Below are 24,131 nucleotides of genomic sequence, written 5' to 3'. Positions count from 1 at the left end.
TTGTTTTTCCTTAAATAAATTTCACTTTTCATCCAAAAAGCTTCTTCAATTCTGACTGAATGGTGTTGTCACCTTCTGGTGATTTTAGCTGGAAGCGAACTGGTTCATCCCGATGATCGGATTGGGCTACCCACCAACCCGCGCTATTTTCCTACCTTTATCCTCTCAGCTGATTCGCGCGGCAGAGCAAATTGCCACACGAATCAGCTGTGTTACTACAGGGTGAAATTCAGCCGGTTCTGACAGGTTCTGGAGAACCGGTAGTGGAAATTTTGAGTAGTTCGAAGAACCAGCAAATACCACCTCTGGCTGGCCCCAGAGTGGGGTGGGAATGGGGATTTGGCAGTATCCTTCCCCTGCCATGCCCACAGAACCAGTAGTAAAAAAAAAATGAATTTCACCACTGGTGTTACTCCTCCGAAGAAACCCAGAAGTAGAGATTTCTTCAAACTTGTGCATGCGCTCACAGCTCTACGATCACCAAACTGGTTGTTAAACTGGGAGCATCCCACCACTGATCTATCTCCTGGTTGCAACCAGTGGTGGGATTCAGGCAGTTCACACCTATTCGGGAGAACCAATTTGTTTGTTTGTTTGTTTATTTATTTATTTATTTATTAAATTTTGTATGCCGCCCACTCTCAAAAGAGACTCAGGGCGGCTTACAATAAAAGGGAGGGGGGATATAAAGAAAATAAACAACAGTTTAAAATTACACAACAGTCACAAATCTGAAGTGGGGCTGGACAACTCAACAGCCCCAGGCCTGCCAGAACAGCCATGTCTTAGTCACTTTGTGGAAGGCCAGAAGGGTAGTGAGGGTCCGGATCTCAACGGGGAGCTCGTTCCAGAGGGCCGGAGCTGCAACAGAGAAGGACCTCCCCCGGGGTGTCGCCAGCCGACAATGGCTGGCAGACGGTTATTAGCTTTCTAAGCAGTTCAGAGAACCAGTTGTTGAAAGAAATCTCAGATTGTTTTTTCTCACTTTACAGGGCTAATCCTGTAAGGATGGCAGGGAGGAAACATTCTGTTGTTGTTTCTAGCCTCATCTTTATTGCCCTGCTTACAGAAACTGCCTCTTCGGTTAACCCTTATTACATTGTAATAGCTAAGGCGAAGTGCCCATTGACATGAGTGATATTGAGTTAGCCACAACTACATAGTCACATGACCACTGAGCCCCGCTTACCCAGCTGGTCATTAGGGCAGAGAACCTGTTGTTAAATTATTTGAATCCCACCACTGGTTGCAACAGTCCTATCAGCAGCTGCAGGAAGGTTCCACATCCATTGGCACTATTCGGATGACCCAGATACACCTCCAAGCGGCCTCAATGATCCTCAGAGGGAGCACTAACAACCAGAGGACTCCAAGGAATATAAATCTTTCCATCCTCCATCATTCAGTCAGCTTTGAAGAAGCTTTATGGATGAGAAGTGAAACATCTTCAAGGAAAAACGAAATCCAGTTGCCTTTTGAAAGAGCACTTTTGGGACATTCCAACACATATTTTCTCCATCATCACAAAGTTAGCTTTAGGTGTCAGTGCCAGGGTGATTTTTATAAGTGTGACTGATATGTGAGGTGTGGATAATTTTCATCCTCCATGAGTAAAGGCTGGGTCTCTTCCATGCTTCTTTTCTTCTTTCGAGTCCCTAGTGTGATGAGTCCTTTGACCACCATTGCTATTATGGCACCAATCACAGCAGCTCCAAGTAACCACGGCCAGATCTGACGAGCTTGTTCCAAGTAAGGGGTGAAGAAAGTCTGAAAGGGAGAGGCTGTAAAAAAGGAAACAAACAAACAAAAAAGAATATGTCTTTTATTTCACACAAAATACCATATTTTTCAGAGTATAAGATCCCCCCCTTTTCCCCCTAAAAGAGGGTGAAAATTTGAGTGAGTCTTATAAACCGAATGTAGCCCCACCCACCCACCTGTGAGCAACTTGGGCAGTGATGGGTTCTGGATCCCATTGCAACCGATACGGTTGCAATGGGGCCCAGCATCCACCAATTGAACGCACACAGCACGCGCATGCATCCTCACCTCTTGCGACGCTTCTATGACACTCCAGCTGCTCGGCGGAGCGTCATGCAGGCGCCGGGTGCTCTGTGTGCGGAAGCACCGAAGAGCTCAAATACAGTTAATTTGGGTGGGTGGGCGGGTCCTCCGGAGCACCGTACTGGAACGGTACCCAGTACCCTGGGCAAACACCGGTACACTCATACCAGGGCTTACCGCTTGCAATCCACCACTTGGGAGTAAGGCTTGGAGATGATTGGCCCCTCCCATAAGACACAAAAGAGGAGGGAATGGGACATGAGGCTTTGCAGGACGCAATTAGTTCATATAGTTGATTCAAGCTCTGAGAAGTCCTGTTGGACTCTGTGCTACCTTTGGCCTTGCAAAACTAATGGGCAATTAGGCCTCTGGCCGCGTTTCAAGGGAGATAAAGATGGGTGCTTATCAACATTATCCTGAAAGACTGTGGCAACTCAGGCAGACATCTGTCGGACTCTTCACAGTTTGTTTGTGAATCATTACGGGCTGTGAATGACCATAATTCCCAGCTGTCTAAATAAAAGAGGGTTTTGGGGACTAAGATTGTGATTTGGGCTTTCTCAGGGAGCCAAAGTCAGAAGGCCATTGCTGTTTCTTCAAGGACCAACCGGTATGGACCTTCTTAGCTTTTTGGAATCAATCCCAGTTGTTAGTTTAGTTTAGTTTAGTTTAGTTTAGTTTAGTTTAGTTTAGTTTAGTTTAGTTTAGTTTAGTTTAGTTTAGTTTAGTTTAGTTTAGTTTAGTTTAGTTTAGTTTAGTTTAGTTTAGTTTAGTTTAGTTTATTGGTCTTGTATGCCGCCCACTCCCGAAGGACTCCGGGTGGCTTACAATAAACAGGGGAAGGGGATAAATAGACAAAACAACAATTTAAAATACACAACATTCATAGTTACCGTGGGGCTGGATACTACAACAGCCCCCCGGCCTGCCGAAGCAGCCAGGACTTAGTGGCTATGCAGAAGGCCGGGAGAGTAGTAAGGGTCCGAATCTCCATGGGGAGCCCGTTCCAGAGGGCTGGAGCTGCAACAGAGAAGGCTCTCCCCCGGGGAGTCGCCAGCCGACATTGGCTGGCAGATGGGATCCAGAGAAGGCCTAGTCTGTGCGATCTGATCGGTCTACGGGAGGTAATTGGCAGGAGGCGGTCTCTCAGGTACTCTCAGGTTAGATGCTACCACTTAATGAGTGTAGGTTAAAAAGGCAGAGTATAAAATGAATATCCCTCTGCTATTGATGTAAGTAGTCTAGGATAGCCATATGGCCAATCAAGCGTAATGAAAGATAACGGAGTAGAGAGTTGGGGGAAGATTTGGATCAATGCCAATCCATCTTGATCAAGTCGGAGCTGAAATCCTCAACTTTCAGGAAGCAATAATTTCTGAGGGAGTAATAAGGTGAAACTGAGGTAAATGCTACTGGAAGTTGAAGTACGGGTAGTCTTTGACTTATGACCATTTGTTTAACAACCATTTGGAGTTACGACAATGCTGAAAAAGTGACTTATGGCTGTTCTTCGCACTTTACGACTGTTGTGTCCCTGGGGGCCACGTGATCAAAATCCAGTTGCTTGGCAACCGGCATGTTCAACGGTTGCCGTGTTGCCGAATCATCTAATCGCCATTTATGCCTTTCCCAAAGGGATTCTGACCACCAAAGTCAATGGGGAACGCCTTGTTCGCATTATGACCACGGCGACCCACTTAATGACCATGCCGAAATGCCAAAAAATTGGACACAATTCACTTCATGACTGCATCTGATCTAAAATTAGAGAATTTTTTTTTCATCTCGTTCCCTTGAAATCAACACTTTGTAGTAAATAAGCAGACTAAATAATTCTTACACCTTTCAGTATTGTCAACTGCAGTTCACCAACTAAAATGGATCTGTGTGACACACACGGGGGAGAATACCTATAAAAACCATGTTTAGGTAGTCCTCAACTTACAACAGTTCGTTTAGTGACCATTCAAAGTTAAAAGGGCACTGAAAAAAGTGAGGTACGGACATTTTTAACACTTATGACCATTGTAGGGTCCCCTACATTCAGACGCTTGACATCTGATTCACGTTTATGACCATTGCAGTGTCCCAGAGTATTGTGATCCCCTATTGCAACCTGACAAGCATAATCAATGGGGAAACCAGATTCACTTAACGACCATGTTAACTACCGTATTTTTCAGAGTATAAGACACACCTTTTTTCCTCAAAAAAGAGGCTGAAAATCTGGGTGCGTCTTATACACTGAATACAGCATTTTTTTGCCTCCCGAAGCTCCACCCCTTCACCAAAATGGCCATGCATAGCCTTATGGAAGCTTTCAGAGAGCTCCTGGGGGCTGGGGAGGGCAGAAATTAACAAAAAATGGGCTGTTTTTTGCCCCCCTAGCCCCCAGCAGCACTGTATAAGCCTCCATAAGGCTATGCATGTAATTTTTTTTGACAAAAAACGGGCCCATTTTTGCAAAAAATAGGGTGGTTTTTTGCTAGTTGGGGGGGGCATCCCCCCCCGGGAGCACTCTGCAAGCCCCACCCCCCAAGGCTATTCATGCCTTTTATTTGGAAAAAAACGATTTGGGGAGGTTTACAGCGTGCAACAAGGCTTTTTTCCCCCCTTTTGGAAAGCTCTTTAACTGATTGATGAGAATTACATTGATCAAGTGCTGTGCCAGCAGAAAGAAAGTCTTAGGTGCTTCAGCGATTTCCTTCTCCAGCACATGGATGAATACACCTGGAAACATCTACCTACATACCTACCTACCTACCTACCTACCTACCTACCTACCTACCTACCTACCTACCCTCTCTCTCTTCCTCCCTACCTACAGTATTTCTCTCTCTCTCTCTCTCTCTCCCTCCCTCCCTCCCTCTCTCTCTCTCTCTCGCTCTCTCTCTCTCTTTCTCTCTATCCCTCTACCTACCAACCTACCTACTCTCTCTCCCTACCAATCTACTGTATTTCTTTCTCTATCTCTTTCTATTTCACTCTCTCTACCCCTATCCCTACCTACCTAGTGTATTTCTCTCTTCCCCCTCTATCTACCTACGTACCTACCTACCCTCTCTCTCCCAACTTATCTACTGTATTTCTCTCTCTCTCCCCCTCTACCTACCAACCTACCTACTCTCTCTCTCTCTCTTCCTACCTATTGTATTTCTCTATCTCTATTTCTCTCTCTCTCTCCCTCCCTACCTATTGTATTTCTCTCTCTCTCTCTCACTCTCTCTCTCTCCCTACCAACCTACCTACACTCTTTCTCTCCCCCTACCTACTGTATTTCTCTCTCTCTATTTCTGTCTCTTTCCCTTTATCTACCTACCTACCTAACTACTCTCTCTCTCTCCCTACCTACCTACTGTATTTCTCTCTCTTTCTCTCCCTCTCTATCTCTCTATCTATCTACCTACTTTTTTTGCAGTATCCTTCCCCTGAAGTGAGGCGGGAAAGGAGATTTTGCAGTATCCTTTTCCTGAAGTGTGGTGAGAATGGAGATTTTGCAGTATCCTTCCCCTGAAGTGGGAAGGGAATGGGGATTTTGCAGTATCCTTCCCCTGAAGTGTGGTGGGAAGGGAGATTTTGCAGTATCCTTCCCCTGCCATGCCTACCAAGCCACACCCACAGAACCGGTAGTAAAAAATAAAATTGAATTTCACCACTGGAAAAAACCCAAGGCTTACAGTTTTCTTTGGCAGAAGCAGAATTAAAAGGCTGTGCCAAAACAAGTCTTTTTAGCCTGTCACAGTCTTGGGATCATAATTTATGGCAGGGGTGTCAAATTCGATCTCATTGAGGGCTGCATCAGGGTTGTGTTTGACCTTGGGGGTGGGATGGGCGTGGCCTGGGTGGGCATGGCCAGCTTGTCATCCCTTGTCACTAGTCATGTCACTCATGGCAGCCCGAGCACTTGGCCAGTGAAAACGGCCCTTCCGAGCTCCGTTTTTGCTGGCGGAGGCACTGCGAGCCGGCCCTTCGCTGTTTCCAGGCCACCCATGGGCCACATCTAAGCACCTAGCGGGCTGGATGTGGGCCACGGGCCTTGAGTTTGACACCCCTGCTTTAGAGTATAATTCTTTTAGAAAATCTAAGCTTGCCAGAAAAAGTCCCTTTGCTGTGGGTTTTTTTTTTAAATGGGTCTGGGAAACTGCATGAATCCGAAGATTGTCATTCCTACCATTAAAAAGTCATTTATCAATCAAAGACTTTCCTTGCTAAATCTGACTAAAGTCACCTCCAGCATGTCCCTGCATTCATTTCTGGCCTGAACTCCTCTGCTGACAGGTACCTGTTCCAATAGCCTTGAAAAGAAATCATAATTACTTTTCCAAAGATTGACTGTTTCTGCGAATAATTAAGTCAATGCGGAAGATAACAGCTGTAATAAGCTGCAGCATATTATCTGCAGGACGAGCGGACAGGGGCAGGGAAGGGAAAATCCCTTCCTTCCTCTTGTCTCCCTTTCTCTTTTCAATTACTTTTATTTTCCTTTCCCCCTGACCTCCCCCAAAATTGCCTAGGGCTAAAATTTTCTTTTTCTAATCCCTCCTGTTAATTTGACATTTTAATTTTGTTTTCAGCCACACGTTATTGGTGCTTAAACACATATATCTCAAGAGGAGAGTCCCTGTGGGCTGTCAACTCTAATTAATGCCAATTGGTCAACTGTCATCATTTTTTTCATTGGAACTCAATAGAGGTTTTTCAGTGCCACCTGATCGGATTCCCCAAAGAAGTCTTTAGAAGGTGCTCATTTGTAGCATTCCATGTTACATTTAAACATTTAAATATGAGCCAGCAGTGTGCAGCAGCTGCCAAAAAAAGCCAACACAGTTCTAGGCTGCATAAACAGAGGGATAGAATCAAGATCATGTGAAGTGTTAATACCACTTTATAATGCCTTGGTTAAGGCCACACTTGGAATACTGCATCCAGTTTTGGTCGCCACAAAGTAGAAAAGATGTGGAGATTCTAGAAAGAGTGCAGAGAAGAGCAACAAAGAGGATTAGGGGACTGGAGGCTTAAACATAGGAAGAACGGTTGCAGGAACTAAGTATGTCTCGTTTAATGAAAAGAAGGACTAGGGGAGACGTGATAGCAGTCTTCCAATATCTCAGGGGATGCCACAAAGAAGAGGGAGTCAAGCTATTCTCCAAGGGCACCTGAGGGCAGAACAAGAAGCAATGGGTGGAAACTAATCAAGGAAACAAGCAATTAAGGAGAAATTTCCTGACAGTTAGAACAATTAATCAGTGGCACAAGTTGCCTCCAGAAGTTGTAAATGCCACAACACTGGAAGTTTTTAAGAAGATGTTGGATAACCATTTGTCTGAAGTGGTGTAGGGTTTCCTGCCTAGGCAGAGGGTTGGACTAGAAGACCTCCAAGGTCCCTTCCAACTGTGTTATATTCTATTCTATGTGGTTGTTAAACTGCATTTTTAAAGGGGAAAACTTTGGCTGGCTGTTCTTGAAGAGTATACACAATTCTACACAGAGGTTCACAGGTTTGTATCGTATAAATTAGGCTGTTTATGCAGCCAAGAACTGTGTTGGCTTTATTTGGCAGCTGCTGCACATTGCTGGCTCATATTTAAGAGATTGTCCACTAGGACTCCAAGATTCCTCTCACCAGTTACTACTATTGAGCAAGGTACCACCTATACTGTACCTGTGCATTTTGTGTAGAGGTGTACATGTATGTGCACATTGGTTTGGGGTTATTGTCAGGCATGAAGAATCACAACCACACAATAACTTCCGGTTAAGCGTATATCTTTCTCATGCCTAAAGTAGCTAGTCAACTGATGGTAAGCACTAGGTGCTAGATAAGAGTTAACAGAATTCAAGGGAGGTTGGAGTTCTTAGACCCTTTGTGGGAACATAATAATTCTATGCTGATTTCTCTCTTGATTCCAGCACCACATTCTGCCTTGTCCGACTCCTACAGTTACTGAAATAAAGTTTGAGCGTTTTCCTCCCTTCTGTCTTCTCAAATTCTTATCCTCTCAGATTTCTAGGTTTGGACAAACCACAGTATGATCAGGAGTGGGATTCAGCTGTTTGGACCAGTTTGGGTAAACTGAATGCTAATTTTGCATCTGGTTCGCTGAACTGGTAGCTAGAAGGACTGGCTGGCCCTACCCACCCTGCCCCTCCCCTCCCCCCTGCCCCTCCCCCCCCCAAGAGTCTCTACGCAGCCCATTCATCATGCCAGGTAAATGCAGGGCCCATGCAGAGGCTCTGGGAGGGCAAAAAACGGGCCTCCCAGAAGTTCTGGAAGTCCAGAAACGGGCCTGTTTCCAGCCTCCAGAGGCCTCCGGAGCATGGGGGAGGATGTTTTCACCCTCCCGGTGGCTCAACGAAAGCCTCAGGAACCTGGGGTGGGTGAAAAATGGGCCTTCTGAAAGTCTGGAAACAGCCGTCCCGGAGGCTTGAGGAAAGCTTGAGACAGCCGAGGTGGAGCAGTGGTTAAATGCAGCACTGCAGGCTACTTCAGCTGACTGCAGTTCTGCAGTTTGGCTGTTCAAATCTCACCGGCTCAGGGTTGACTCAGCCTTCCATCCTTCCGAGGTGGGTAAAATGAGGACCTGGATTGTTGTTGGGGGCAATATGCTGACGCTGACTCTGTAAACTGCTTAGAGAGGGCTGAAAGCCCTATGAAGCGGTATATAAGTCTAACTCCTATTGCTATTGCTATAGCTTCCAAAGCCTGGGGAGGGTTAAAAACAGGCTTCCCAGAAATTCCAGAAGTCTGGAAACAGACCTATTTCCAGCCTCTGGGGGGCTCTGCAGCCCGGGAGAGGCTGTTTTTGCCCTCCAGAGGCTTGAGGAAAGCCTCTGGAGCATGGGGAGGGCAAAAGTGCCCCACCCCTGCTATGGTGCAGAAGGCCAAGTAGGCCACACACCCCATGGCCACGTCCACCCAGCAACCAGGCAGAAAACCAGTTCCTAAGATTTTTCAAGCCCACCCCTGAGTATGTTGGATTGATTATTTAAGCCTGGCAATCATGAGCCTACAGAAACCATGGTTTGGGAGCTGGAACAAGGCAGCATTGGGTTTACAGCTTGCTCTCGAACTAATTTAGCACATAAAGGTGGAAGAAATGGCACCGATGGAATGAAGATAAACTAGGACTTGTTAACCAACCAGAAAAAAAAAATTTCTACTTCAAGGAAACTTTACTTTTAAAAAGAAATGAAGTGCATTTAAATGAAGAGTGAGATGGTTAAAGTGGAGGGCAGCAGAGGCCCTATATGGAATTGATTAGTACCTGACCTATTTGCTAAAAATAATGTGAGTCTCCCTCTCTCCATTCCCCCAAGACAGAAGATTAAATGGTTTCCCGAAAAAGCATTGCACAGAGGATCAGTCTGGCAGAATGCCTACTGGTGTCGGATGGGATGTGGTAGCAAGAGCAGGTGGGAGGAAAAGAGATTTAAACATTACTGGGGCTGAGACATTCCCCGTCACCCTTGGTAACTGGTCTCCAGGCTCTAGAATGCATTTTCTGCCAAAGCTAAAATACACTGTATGAAGTTTTGCAGCAGGGACAGGAAAACGGGCTCAGAGGCAGCTTATTCTGACTGAGGCTTCCCAAGAGCACGAAGCCAATGCCTGGTCCTGACAAAAAAAACCTTTTATTAATTCACTGTGAATTCTGCTCATTCACATCCAGCAAAGTCTTTCAAGGGAGGATTTACAGTCACAGACCTTATCTGGCTTGGAGAGCTGCCAGGCCGATATCTGCAGAACTTGGCAAGGAGTCTCAGAGAGTCACAAACCAATTAAGCGAATGAATGATTACCTGCAAACTCCACTCCCCTTCCGCTCCTCTTTTATTTCCTCTGGGAGGGGCCATTCACCATCCACCTGTGGCCTTACTCCCAAGTCGACCCCTGTTCTTTACCTGTCCCCTTTGTCTGGCAACTCTGTGCATGTGCACACTGGGAAGAGGCTCCAGCTGTTCATCTGCCTCACTGATGTCTGACTCTGAAGGTAGCTGATAACTGGCATATGGGTCTGGCCCCCTCTCTGCCTCCGACACAGAGCCCTCATCAGAGCCTTCCCCAGACTCCAGGACTGGCCCATGTTCCTTCCCAACCTCCTCACTCTCTGAATCTGCTGTCAGCTCTGCTGATCGGCAACAACACAGCTCTCGGCTTGCATTAATTCCTACATGGATCAACAGGTTGGATTTAACAATCTCAATTTTCATCATCACTTAACAACCCCATAATCCCTTGCGGGGTGGAACCTGGGCAACTGAATGGAGCTAGCAGAGCATTTTAATGGCCGGATGCTCTTCCTGTCACCAATGTGGAGGTTTGTTCAGCAGACATATTCTCATCATGCCCAGAGAGAGAAATATCTGCCTCTACCTAGGATTGAACTCACAGCATCCTGATTGTGAGGCGACAGCTCCACCTCTAGGCCATCAAATGCTGAAAGCCCTATGAAGCGGTATATAAGTCTAACTGCTATTGCTATTATTGCTGCACAGGCTGGCCTAGACCAGCTGAGACAGCAGAGTTCTTGTTGAAAGGGATGTATTACTTAGAACCTTGGCATCATGCTTGTGACCGTTTCCACATCCTCACGGTTACGTGATCAACATTCAACACCCAGCATCAGTTGCAAGTCGCTTTTTTTTAGGGAACTCTGAAAAGTCACTCAGTGAACAGCTACAAATTGAGGACTACCCGTATTATGCTTCTCCTTGGGATCTTATCTCTGAGAGTCCGGCTGAGCCAATGCATCAAAATGTGGCACAGAAATGCCAACTACCTTGCCTCTACTGGTCCTCCTTAGAATGAGGGGGGTCAGATTACCTGGTTCCACGAGATATTCATAGTCGTAGCCCAATTCCTTGGATGAAATGAAGAATTCCCCATTCCTATAGAGAGGAATGAACGGGACCATGAAATATTCCCGGTTGTGTCCAATAGGAGCATTGGCCTCGGGGTAGGCCTGAAGCTGGGGTTTGTGTCTCCGGAGCCACTGTTCATAAATGCTGTGGGAGGAAAATGTGATATGAATATTTCAACGAAGGAAACAACGGCGCTTTTCCGATCTAAAATAGGTAGGAATAAATGTCCACGCGGTAGTTGGTCCTAGATTGATCCAGATGCAGGAGCCCAGCCGCAGGTTTCCATGAGAATGGTGAAAACACCTACCTGGAGGGTCCACTGGAGGACCAGAAGTCCATTAGAAATTCAGAAAGTCTTGGGCACAGGTGGTCCTTGACATAACAACCTGCCAGCTAGCCTGCTGTTTGCTGCCACAGAAAAGGGGGTAGGGATCAGTCGAGAATTTTTCATTGCAGCTTTGCAACTGCGGCCTAGACTTTGCTTACCTCTCCAAGATCATTTCTTCCAGCTTTGGTATGCAGCAGTCCTCTGGTTGACTAGCTACAAGGGGGTTGGTCTATATCAGGGGTCGGCAACCTTAAATACTCAAAGAGCCACAAAGGTCCTAACCAGAAGCCCCCCGCATTTAATTCTGGAGTTCACCGGAAGTCTGGTTCCCCTGCCATAGAGTCTCCTCCCAGAATTCCTTTCCTCTATCTGTCCTAACCGAAACCCCTATCAATTGCGGAACTGACCGGAAAACCTACTCGTTGCCATAGAGTCTCGTCCTAGTGGGCCATGCTTCCCCCTCCTAATCAGAAGCTTCTCTCAAAATTGTGGCGGCAACAGGGAGCTGCAGCAGAGGGATGAAAGGGCCACATGCGGCTCCAGAGCCACAGATTGCCAACCCCTGATCTGATCTATACAGTTTGTTTCAAGTTGCTGTTTTCGCGCGCTTTGCCTCAGAGCTTGCCTGGAACTTCTTGCTTTCGGTTCATTCCTAGTAAAAGTACTTTTCTCTAAATCTATGGAGCTGAGGATTTTTCTTTCTTAGGAAATGGACAGAGGGGCAGCTCTGACACAACCGTAACAGATCCTGTCTTAAGACCCTGACGGTTTTCAATCAGCTCAGTCATGTCAGTGATTCAACTTTATGACCTCTTTTTGCAGTGGTCATCAAGTGAATATGGCAGTCATAAAACTAACAACAGTGCTCCTTAAATGAATGCCATGATTGTTAAGCGGACTGATTATTCGCTATGGCATAGTTTTGCTGAAAATTGCAATTAAGATGTGGTTTTGAGCAAAAACATCCTGAGAGGCGGTGTGATCGTGGGGGTTCTGCAAATGGGCATAAATGTTGTGTTGCTGAGTGCCTGTGGTGTGGTTACATGGCTATTGGGGAGGGCAGCTATCAGAACTTTGGAAGTGAGTGAGAACTCCTTCCTTCCAGGTATGTCACAACTTTGAATGGCACTAAACATTCAAGTAAACTCAACAGTGCACAGAGCCATTGACTAAACAAAAAATGAAAGTTAATAATGCAATATGAATATGCATATGTTTGCTAAACGTAACCAATATGATTAATAACATCTCAGCTTTATTAGGTAGAATGTGGTGATTGATATAAAAAATAGATTGAAATATTGAATAACTAAACGACAACTCGAATAAGCAATAATGCAAGATCTTAATGTAATATAAATGTTGGGATTAATATTAGTTGCCCAAGTTTGTTAAATGAAACAAATATAATTGCTAATATTTTACTCATATTAAAAGGTATGATAATTAAGTATAACTGGTATAAAAAAAACATATTGAAATACTGAATAACCCAACAATGAAAGATTACAATTTAATACAAAGATGTGTATTACTATTAGCATTATGTAAGCTTGTAAAATGAAGCAAATGTGATCAATACTAATTTGCTAGTATGAAATGTATGAGACTCACTATTCACACCACTGATATGTTTGTAAAAGAGAAAAAGCGTATTTAAAAAAAAACATTCAAATAAACTCTACAGGTAGTTCTCAATTTACAGCCATTATTTAGTGTCCATTTGAAATCACAACGGCACTAAAAAGTGACTTATGACCATTTTTCACACTTAACGACCATTTCCGCATCCCCGTGGTCATGTGATCAAAATTCGGACACTTGGCAACTGGCATGCATTTATGACGGTTGCAGTGTCCCTGGGATCATGTGATCCCCTTTTGTGACCTCCTGACAAGCAGAAGTCCAAAGGGAAGACAGATTCACCTAACAACTGCAGTGTTTCACTTAACAACGGTGGCAAGAAAGGTTGCAAAATGGGCCAAAACTCACTTCACAAACTATCCTGCTTAGCACCAGAAATCTTGGTCTCAGTTGTGCTGTAAGTTGTATTGTTCTTAAATTGGAAGTTGCTGAACTTCTTAATAAACAACATTTCTTTTTCTCTCAATAAATCTTGTTAAAGTGGCAGTGTGAGATTGGTGCCTGAGAAAGAATTGCTCTTGGGCTGCGCCAAGGTACCTGATCAGTCACCACGAATAATCACAAAAGAAAAATACAGTGAGTCCAACAGAAGCTCAAGAACTGCTTTAGCTCTGCAACTGAAAGCTAACAAAGAAACAGCAATGGGATCAACCCAGTGGTGAAATTTGAATTTTTTTACTGCTGGTTCTGTGGGCATGGCTTGGTGGGCGTGGCAGGGGAAGGATACTGCAAAATCTCAATTTCCTCCTGATCAGATGGGACTCGGCAGGCAGAGAATAGATGGGGCATGGCCAGCCAGAGGTGGCCGTATTAATGCAACCTTGGTTTGTGTTGGCTTTTTTTGGTGGCTGCTCTGATATATTGTTTGATTCAGAAAATATTAAAAATGGATTTAAAATTGAAACCAGAAGATTTTTTTTTTTAGTTTCATGAATAAGGAGATGGAGAGAAACCATGCAAAGAAATAATTTTGGGAGTTGGAGTCCACACATCTCAAAGTTGCCAAGGTTGAGAAACACTGTTCTAGAGCCTTGATGAATTTCTAGCCTCAAAATGAAAGAGGAATGGGCATTTTAGTCTTTCTTATTACCTAAACCTTGTACTGTATTCCTTGTTGTCTTATAGCAAACTAGTTACTACTACACAGACTATGGAAATTACCATACCAGATTTTTAATGAGTAATTTGAACATCAAAGGGAATATTAATTACTGAAACAGTTACACAATTGTCTTGTGATTTCCAGTTCAACTCATTTTGCCAGCCAGACAAAATTTCTCTCTAACTGCCATGTTGGTTTTCCTTTCTCAGGCTCCAGGCTGCTGGAGGAGGAACTGAATTTTTCACGGTGAGAATTTATGAATTTTGGGTACATGCTTTTCATTTAGCATACAGTAATCCTATTAGCCAATGTAGGCTAAGGAAGTTTCTTTACAGGAATAAAATTAACATGGCCGGGAAAACAAAATAAAATATATTTTAAATATCACCAATTATTAACCCCATAAAGCTTTACAAAAGCTGCATAAAAATAGGTTGGATTTAATTCTATATTCAGGCAAGAAAAACAAAATGCACAGGTACAGTATAGGTGGCACATTGCTCAATAGTAGCAACTGTGAGAGGGATCTTGGAGTCCTAGTGGACAACCATTTAAATAGGAGTCAGCTGTGTGCAGCAGCTGCCAAAAAAGCCAACATAGTTCTAGGCTGCAAAAACAGAGGGAGAGAATCAAGATCATGTGAAGTGTTAATACCACTTGGTAAGACCACACTTGGAATACTGCATTCAGTTTTGGTCGCCACAATGTAGAAAAGATGTGGAGACTCTGGAAAGATTGCAGAGAAGAGCAACAAAGGTGATAGGGGACTGGAGACTAAAACATATGAAAAACAGTTGCAGGAACTGGGTATGTCTAGTTTAATAGAAAGAAGGACCAGGGGAGACATGATAGGAGTGTTCCAATATCTCAGGGGTTGCCACAAAGAAGAGGGAGTCAAACTATTCTCCAAGGCACCTGAGGGCAGAACAAGAAGCAATGGGTGGAAACTATTCAAGGAGAGAAGCAACTTAGAACTGAGGAGAAATTTCCTGACAGTTAGAACAATTAATCAGTGGGACAGAAGTTGCCTCCAGAAGTTGTAAATGCTCCAACAGTGGAAGTCTTTAAGAAGATGTTGGATAGCCATTTGTCTGAAATGGTATAGGGTTTCCTGCCTAGGCAGGGGGTTGGATTAGAAGACCTCCAAGGTCCTTTCCAACTCTATTCTATTCTATTCTATTCTATTCTATTCTATTCTAATAACTGAAAATGATAGCGTGGTTTTTAAAAATGTTGCATATTGTATTACTCCTGGCAATTTGATTGAAGACTACTTAATGAAATATGGAACTTTACATTTCATAGGTATTTTCCTATCCATCATGCTATTCCCACTGGGGGCAAGAATGAAGGAGCCAAAAAAAAAAAAATCTGATTTACGCCAACACCCTTGACTCTTGTTCTTTATACCTTTCAGTCTTTATAATCTTTCTTAGCTTCCATCACATCCATACACTGTTTCAATCTTTTCATTTTGTTCTTTAGAGCTTTTTAATTGAAGAATTAAATTAAATTTTAAAGAAGTCAGAACTGATTATCAACATCTTTTGTCATCTTTTAGTCATGCCAGGAGAATAGACACAAAACTATTCAGTCACCCGGCAAAACCTTCGGTATCCTTTCCGAATTTGGCTTGGTTTTATTTTGCTGTTTCCTCCTCCACTATTTTTTCCCAGTGGTCCCTCCTGAGTTAGTTTAGTTTAGTTTAGTTTATTGATCTTGTACGCCGCCCACTCCCGAAGGACTCCGGGCGGCTTACAATAAACAAGGGAAGGGGATAAATAAACAAGACAACACCTTAAAATACGCAACATCCACAGTTACCGTGGGGCTGGATATTTCACAAGCCCCCCCGGCCTGCTGGAGCAGCCAGGACTTGGTGGCTTTGCGGAAGGCCGGGAGGGTAGTAAGGGCCTGGATCTCCACGGGGAGCTCGTTCCAGAGGGCTGGAGCTGCAACAGAGAAGGCTCTCCCCCGGGGAGTCGCCAGCCGACATTGGCTGGCAGATGGAATCCGGAGGAGACCTAACCTGTGAGATCTAATCGGTCTATGGGAGGTAATCGGCTTAACAATGTTTAGGTCGCAAGAGAGAGATCTCCTATAGATCTCTCTCTATAGATTATGGTCCTATATGAATTTTCTTCCTTCCTCCCACCCTTCAATCCTTTGTCCTTCCTTCCTTCCTTCCTTCCTTCCTTCCTTCCTTCCTTCCTTCCTTCCTCCTTCCCTCCCTCCCTCCCTCCCACTTCCCCTCCCTCCCTTCTTTCCTTCTTTCATGTTTATATTTTGAAGAATGTCAGTGATTATTTACTGCTCTGTATGCTGATGATTTACTGTATGAAATAAGCCTCAAATATTTTTTTTAACAATTGTTTCAAATGAACATTAATCCTGCTTTCATTGTTTGGATTTCCAGAAGCCTGTTCGGTTGTAGACTCTATAATTGTATATCTTTTAATCACATTTAATGTTACTATTAAGTTATATGATTGTATTACAATAAGGCACATATGCTCTATGTATACATTAGTACAGCTAGTCCCCGACATACGACCACAATAGCAATAGAACTTAGACTTATATACTGATTCACAATGCTTTAACAGCACATTCTAAGCAGTTTACAGAGTCAGCCTCTTGCCCCCAACAATCTGGGTACTCATTTTACCTACCTCGGAAGGATGGAAGGCTGAGTCAACCGTGATCCTGGTGAGATTTGAACTCTCAAATTGCAGGCAGCCGGCAGGCAGCAGAAGTAGCCTGCAGTACTGCATTCTAACCACTGCACCACCACAGCTCTTAATGGACCCCAAATTTCAGTTGCTAAGTGAGACAGTTGTTAAGTGAGTTTTGGCCCGTTGTACGCCCTTTCTTGCCACAGTCGTTAAGTGAACCACTGCAACTGTTAAGTTAATAACACAGTTGTTAAGTGAATCTGGCTTCCCCATTGATTTGACTTGTCAGAAGGTCGCAAAAGAGGATTGCATGACCCCGAGACACTGCAATTGTCGTAAATATGAGTCAGTTGCCTAGCACCTGAATTTTGATCACGTGACCGTGGGGATGCTTCGATGGTCGTAAGTGTGAAAAATGGCCATAAATCACTTTTTTCAGCGCTTTTGTAACTTTGAATGGTCATTAAATGAACTCTTTGTATGTCGAGGACCACCGGCAAGCAACATCCTCAATACTCCAAAAAGAAAGTGGTGCTGTTGGAAGCCCCAAGTCATCACAGAGCCCAGCCTACCTCGCAGGGTTGTTGTTCTGACAATAAAACAAAGGGAGCAATAGCAATAGCAGTTAGACTTATATACCGCTTCATAGGGCTTTCAGCCCTCTCTAAGCGGTTTACAGAGTCAGCATATTGCCCCCAACAACAATCCGGGTCCTCATTTTACCCACCTCGGAAGGATGGAAGGCTGAATCAACCTTGAGCCGGTGAGATTAGAACCGCTGAACTGCAGATAACAGTCAGCTGAAGTGGCCTGCAGTACTGCACCCTAACCACTACGCCACCTCGGGATCTCTTCATAAGGATTTTTGAGTTCCTGGGGAAAAGGTTACCAACCAATCCAGAGGTGAAATCCAGCAGGTTCTGACAGGTTCTGGAGAACCGGTAGCAAAAATTTTGAGTAGTTTGAGTAGTTTGGAGAACCAGCAAATGCCACCTCTGGCTGGCCTCACCCCCCATCTATTCTCTGCCTCCCATGTCCCAGCTGATCAGGAGGAAACAGGGATTTTGCAGTGACCTTCCTCTGCCACGCCCACCAAGCCATGCCCACAGAACAGGTAGTAAAAAATTTTTGAATCCTACCACTGAACCAATCCAGAAAAAAAGAAATCTCTGCTAACAAATGGATCTGTAGAAACGATCTCTCTGCTGTTCTTAACCTCCTATGGCTGTGATAGTGAACCTATGACACATGTGCCCAAAGTGGCACACAAAGCCAGGTCGCACGGCACGCATGGCCTTGCCTGTTTGTCTTCCTGGTTTCAGGCGAGCATGCACATCCGATGATCAGCTGTCCTTTGTGCGCGTAGCAGTGCCGAAAACCGGAGTGCACATACCAGCCAGCTAATCATCGGGTGTGCATGCATGCCAGAACCCGGAGCTTTGGCTTTTCCGAAGCATGGTTGCTTCACGCGCACGACAGTGCTGAAAACCAGCCTGTGTATGCGCGCAGGCCAGCTGATCATCAGGCACAAATGAATGCTAGAAACCGGAGATTTGGTTTATTCCGGAGCACAGCGCTGACGAGCGTGCACATGGCATTTCCACGCAAAGGTCACTAGGGAATTCTGGGAGTTGAAGTCCACCAAGCTTAAAGTTGCCAAGGTTGGAGACCCCTATCCTAAGGTGCTTATTTTGAGGCTAGAAGTCCTCCAGGCAACCAGATCTCAAACCAAAACCAGCCACTTGTCCCCACTGTGCACAGGAAATTATGGTCAATAACCAACACAACTCAGTAGGTACATGCAGCTTCATGGTAATTTTCAAGTGGCTAATCACTTATTCCGGCCATTAGCTGGCAATTCCGGGCAGAGGGCCAGAGAAGGCTGGTCTGCTACATTTTGGAAATTCAATTTGTTGTGCATTCCAATAAACTCTAACTAGACCTGTGCTTCTCAGGCTAATGGGATTTTAGTGAGCCTGCCTCTAACCTTTGCACTCACCCAAAAGCTCTGTTATCCTTTGGCGCTGCAAAGCTACAGGGAAATATATATATATATTCCCGAAATAACTGAATAAAAATGTAGCACAAGTAGGATAATGTTATGTAATTGTCTTTTTTTTTTTTAATTCAAAACCGGGGTCAAACAGTCCAATAAAAGATGACAAAATTAGGACCCGAGGGTGTTGCTTTCTCTAACAATTACAATTGTTCTGTGAATTGTTTGTGATTGCTGTACGAGTGTTCTGAAGAATAAAGGAAGAATCTCCTCTTTTTATTAGAGGAGGAAATGATGGTGTGTAGTCCGCTCTGCCAATTTCTAAAAATACAGGAATAATATAGTTGATTATAAACTATGTATGTGAATAGATAGCGAGTAGTACTTATATTTAATACTTATATTTGGAGTTTCACCCTGCTAACAAAAGTGCGTATAGTCAAGGCTATGGTTTTCCCAGTGGCAATGGGTGGCTGTGAAAGTTGGACCATAAGGTAGGCCAAAGGATGGAGGCCTTTGAACTCTGGTGCTGGAGAAGACTCCTGCGAATCCCTTGGACTGCAAGGCCATCCAACTGGTCAGTCCTAGAGGAGATCAATCCTGACTGCTCTTTAGAAGCCCAGATCCTGAAGAGGAAACTCAAGTACTTTGGCCACCTAAGGAGAAGGAAGGACTCACTGGAGAAGAATCTAATGCTGGGAACGATGGAGGGCAAAAGAAGAAGGGGACGACAGAATGAGGTGGCTGGATGGAGTCACCAAAGCAGTCAGAGTGACCTTAAATGGACTCCAGAGGATAGTAGAGGACAGAAGGACTGGAGGAACATTGTCCATGGGGTCGCGATAGGTTGGACACAACTTCACAACTAGCAATAACAACAGTGAAATTGGACAATATTAAGTACATGGCCCAACTGTATGCTTTTAAAATTCTCTGGTTGCATGATCTTTATCTTATTATTCATTTGAATGCAGCCTTCTGTTTGTCTTTCCAAATCTCTGCAAAAGGCTTGAGTTGCCTATCCTGAATTTAAACTTCAGAAAGAGGAAGGTGAATAGTTTAGTTTGGAAAACTGAGAGCCAGAAATTTCCTCTGAGAATGAGAAAAAGGAGAAACGTGTTTTTAGAGACAAAGAGCAGCTCCCTGCAGCTCCGTGTCCCGGAGCAGATACTAAACTGAGGCCAGCGTTTAGAAATGCAGATTTGGTAATCCATTCAAGACAGGATATTCTGAACGAAGGGAGGGCAAAGCCATTCAACCACAATAAGAATTGCTCTTCATTGCATCAGCCCAAGGTTCAATCAAACTTGATTCAGACAAACTTGACTGCACATGGGAGTCTGATGGCAACCAATAGAATACATTTCTTGCACAGGAACAGGTAGCTCAAGGGCAAGGCCCAAGAAAGGGTATAAATCTCTCCTCCATGTGTTCAGCTGCCCAGGGCCTAAAACCCATGTGGTCCTGTCCATCAATTAAACCATCTTTCCAATCAGCCTCCATGTTTCCAGGGACTTTCTCCCCACTTGGAACTGAAGCCAGACAGACATTTCTTCCAACACAACATTCTTTAAAAAAAACAAACTATATGAATTCAACAATGAGGAGGAAATATAGCGTAGGTCAAACCAATTCCAATAAAACTGAGTTTTCAAACATCGCAAGGTTGTGGTCTCTTCCGCTTTCAGATGGAATTGACTTTTCTCTGTTATCACAAATGTAAGAATCTGCTCTGAGTAATACTATTCAGGTAATGTTAAACTGAAACTCTTGAGAAATGCAGGGATGGGGTGGAAAGGAGGATTCCATATAATCCTTTGAGCTGGATGGCATTTCTTGATAGCAAAAAGGTTAGAATGTTTGCTTTAGTCCGAGAACTAAAAGCAGAAGGAGCAACAGCTTGATGTGCATCTTTGAAGTGTGGTTTTTCTAATTTATTTATTTAAACTCAACTTTTTTTTTCTTTTGCTTTGTTAACATGGAAAATATTTATATGGTTAAAACAATTTAAATGGCTTTACTAATTCAGAAGCATCAACTGCAACCCTAAACTCACTGACCCCATTTCTGCTTGATAAACATGACGGACATGTTTCTGCTTATAACTGGACAAATGTAATACAGTTTCGTGCCTGGAGTCCAGTGGTGGGTTGCAGGCAGTACGCCCCGGTATGGGCGTACCGGAGCCTGCCCAGACTACTGGATACCGTTCCGGTACGTTGCTCCGGTGGGCCCACCTGCCCGCCTGAGCTCCTTACCAGTCTTTTAAGTCTTCGGCGCTTCCGTGCATGGCACGTACAGTGCCTGTGTGATGCTCCACTGAGCAGCTGGAGCATCGCAGAGGCTCGCAGAGGCACTAAAACGCATGCGTGCACTGCGTGTATCCATGTGGATGCCGCCGGGCCCGTTCCAACCATACCAGTTGGAACGGGATCCGGAACCCACCACTGCTGGAGTCCTATGGAATTCAAAAGGTATATAAAGAGACAGCTTTTTGCCTCACAATCAGGAGGCTGTGAGTTCGATCCTAGTTAAAGGCAGATATTTATCTCTCTTTGCACAATGAGAAGTTGCCTTCTGTTCCATTCTGCCCTTTTTCTGCATTCTATTCTATTCTAGCCTAGCCTAGCCTAGCCTAGCCTAGCCTAGCCTAGCCTATCTTAGTCTTAGTCTTAGTCTTAGTCTTAGTCTTAGCCTTAGCCTTAGCCTTAGCCTTAGCCTTAGCCTTAGCCTTAGCCTTAGCCTTAGGCTTAGGCTTAGGCTTAGGTTTAGGCTTAGTTTTAGGCTTAGGTTTAGGCTTAGGCTTAGGCTTAGGCTTAGGCTTAGGCTTAGGCTTAGGCTTAGGCTTAGGCTTAGGCTTAGGCTTAGGCTTAGGCTTAGGCTTAGGCTTAGGCTTAGGCTTAGGCTTAGGTTTAGGTTTAGGCTTAGGCTTAGGCTTAGGTTTAGGCTTAGGTTTAGTAGACTTAGGCTTGGGTTTAGGCTTAGGTTTTGGCTTAGTGTCTAGTCTAGTCTAGTCTAGTCCAGTCTAGTCTAGTCTAGTCTAGTCTAGACCAGTGTATCCCATCCCATCCCATTCAAGACACTTAACCTTAGAACGTAGTATGGTCTTCATCCGGCATTCTTCCTAGCATATTATCCATGGGACAACAATTCCTAAATAGACATAAAAAATAGCTAACATCTAGATCCTAGAATCTCTGCAAAGCCTCTCTTCTAATCCATATGCAATATATCCCATTATTGTGATCTCTTTTATCATGGAAGATATAATATTTACCAGAAGCATCCAACTTACCTGTCAACAAAGGCATGGTGCAGGATGAAGATGGGATCATTGGCTGAACCTTGCACCTGAGACATGGAGCCATTCATGTAAATGTGTAGCGCATTGTGTAGACTACTCTGTGACAAATTAGATATTCCAGTACTTGGGCTCGCAAAGCCTGTAAATTAAAGAAAAACGGAGCAGGTGAGAAGATGCAGTGGTTAGACCTTACTTAAGAGTTTTCTTTGTGGCATTCCTTGCCATTCCCCTGAAATTGGTTGGATGGCTGTGAAACAGAGGCTGTATTCAGATGTTTAGACCGGTTCAGGCAAGTGTAAATTTTGAGTAGTTTGGAGTATGGTAAATGCCACCTCTGGTTGGCTCCACCCTCCTGCCCATGTCGTTCCCTGTCCTATATTCCCTTTTTTTTAGCTCAGCTGATTCACATCTCATAGCAGATTGCCAGGCCACAATTGGAATACTGCATTCAGTTTTGGTCACCACGATGTAGAAAAGATGTGGAGACTCTAAAAAGAGTGCAGAGAAGAGCAACAAAGAGGATTAGGGGACTGGAGGCTAAAACATATGAAGAACGGTTGCAGGAACAGGGTATGTCTAGTTTAATAGAAAGAAGGAGTAGGGGAGACATGATAGCAGTCTTCCAATATCTCAGGGGTTGCCACAAAGAAGAGGGAGTCAAACTATTTTCCAAGGCACTTGAGGGCAGAACAAGAAGCAATGGATGGAAACTAATCAAGGAGAAACTTATAACTGAGGAGAAATTTCCTGACAGTGAGAACAATTAATCAGTGGAACAGCTTGCCTCCAGAAGTTGTGAATGCCCTAACCCTGGAAGTCTTTAAGAAGATGTTGGATAGCCATTTGTCTGAAACGGTATAGGGTTTCCTGCCTAGGCAGGGGGTTGGACTAGAAGACCTCCAAAATCCCTTCCAACTCTGCTGTTGTATTGTAAGCCTGAGCCGAGATAAGCAACAGCTCAGCTCACCCCCACTGAATGCTGTGCCTGAGAGCGAAGCACGAGGGCGCGCGCATGAAGTGCGCTTTCATAGAACCGGTAGGAAAAGATTTGGAATCCCACCACTGCTGTGAAATTCCTTTCACAAATTTCTGATCTCAGGCTGCTTGTTGCTGAATGTCCCAAAGGTGCTTTTCCAAAAGGCAACCAGACTTTCTTATTTTTTTTTCCTTGAAAAACAAACTTGAAGCTTCTTCAATGCTGAAGAACTGAGAGGGGCAAACTATTTTTTTTTTAGTAAAACATTTATTGTTAAAAGAAAAAAATAATTGGACATGGTGAAACCATCTTAGCGATCACTCCGCCATACAGAGTGTAACACCGATCTCTTGAGTATTCAATACCCATTACTACTTGCTAATTATATATGCATACTTAACCTCTTCTACATGATTGCAGTTACAGTTACAATTACATAATATATTACCTATATTGCCTCTTATTTCAACCTATGCATCCTTGTGCTTATTTACTATTTCCCAAAGCATCAGAAGGGAAGGGAAGAGCCAATGGACGGAGACTAATCCAGCAGAGAAGTAACCTAGAACTAAAGAGAAATTTCCTGATTACTTGGAACAATTAATCAGTGGAACGATTTGCCTCCAGACGTTTTGGTGCCCTATCATTGGAGGCTTTCAAGAAGAGACTGGACAGCCATTTGTCTGGAATGGTATAGTGCTGGGATGGCGAAATCACTTCCGGTTTGCTCGTAGAGCTGTTTTTAGTCCTCTGAAGCCTTCAGGGAAGCCCCTTGAAAGTCCCTGAAGGCTCCGGAGGACTAAAAATGGCCCTACGAGCAAACCGGAGTGACTTCTGGTTTTCTCGTAGCAGGGGTGGGTTCCTGCCAGTTCTAACCTCTTCTATAGAAGAGGTTCCACAAAGCTACAGTGCCATTTAGAACCGGTTCCAGCTTCCTCCCCCTGCCCGTCCGCACATCATCAAGATGAAGAGCGAGTGGAGGAATTCTGGGAGTTGAAGTCCCCAAGTCTTAAAGCTGTCAAGTTTGAACACCACTGGGGTTTTTTTTTTCTAAAGGCTTAGGGGTGCAAGGGTCTTGTAACTTGACAGCTTTAATACTTGCGTGCTTCAAATGCCAGAGTTTCTGAGCCAACATTTTGGTTGCTAAGCAAGAGCGTTGTTAAGTGAGTTTTACCACATTT

At 44.3% G+C, this 24,131-nt stretch overlaps 1 protein-coding gene across 1 annotated transcript in view; it reads right to left on the bottom strand.

The window, feature by feature from the left end:
• Positions 1–1,560: 1,560 nt before the first annotated feature.
• TYR (tyrosinase) overlaps positions 1,561–24,131 on the bottom strand; it is a 68,082-nt gene continuing 45,511 nt past the window's right edge. The window contains exons 3-6 of the mRNA XM_032220149.1: positions 21,966–22,113; positions 10,888–11,069; positions 3,205–3,207; positions 1,561–1,781 (exon numbers count right to left, since the gene is read on the bottom strand). Of these exons, the coding sequence (XP_032076040.1) occupies positions 1,561–1,781; positions 3,205–3,207; positions 10,888–11,069; positions 21,966–22,113 (554 nt within the window). The remainder of the gene's footprint in view (positions 1,782–3,204; positions 3,208–10,887; positions 11,070–21,965; positions 22,114–24,131) is intronic.

Source organism: Thamnophis elegans, chromosome 6 (assembly GCF_009769535.1).
Source record: "Thamnophis elegans isolate rThaEle1 chromosome 6, rThaEle1.pri, whole genome shotgun sequence".
NCBI classification, from domain to species: domain Eukaryota; kingdom Metazoa; phylum Chordata; class Lepidosauria; order Squamata; family Colubridae; genus Thamnophis; species Thamnophis elegans.
The sequence above is the reverse complement of the archived record's forward strand: the minus strand, read 5'-3'. Positions and strand labels throughout refer to the sequence as shown.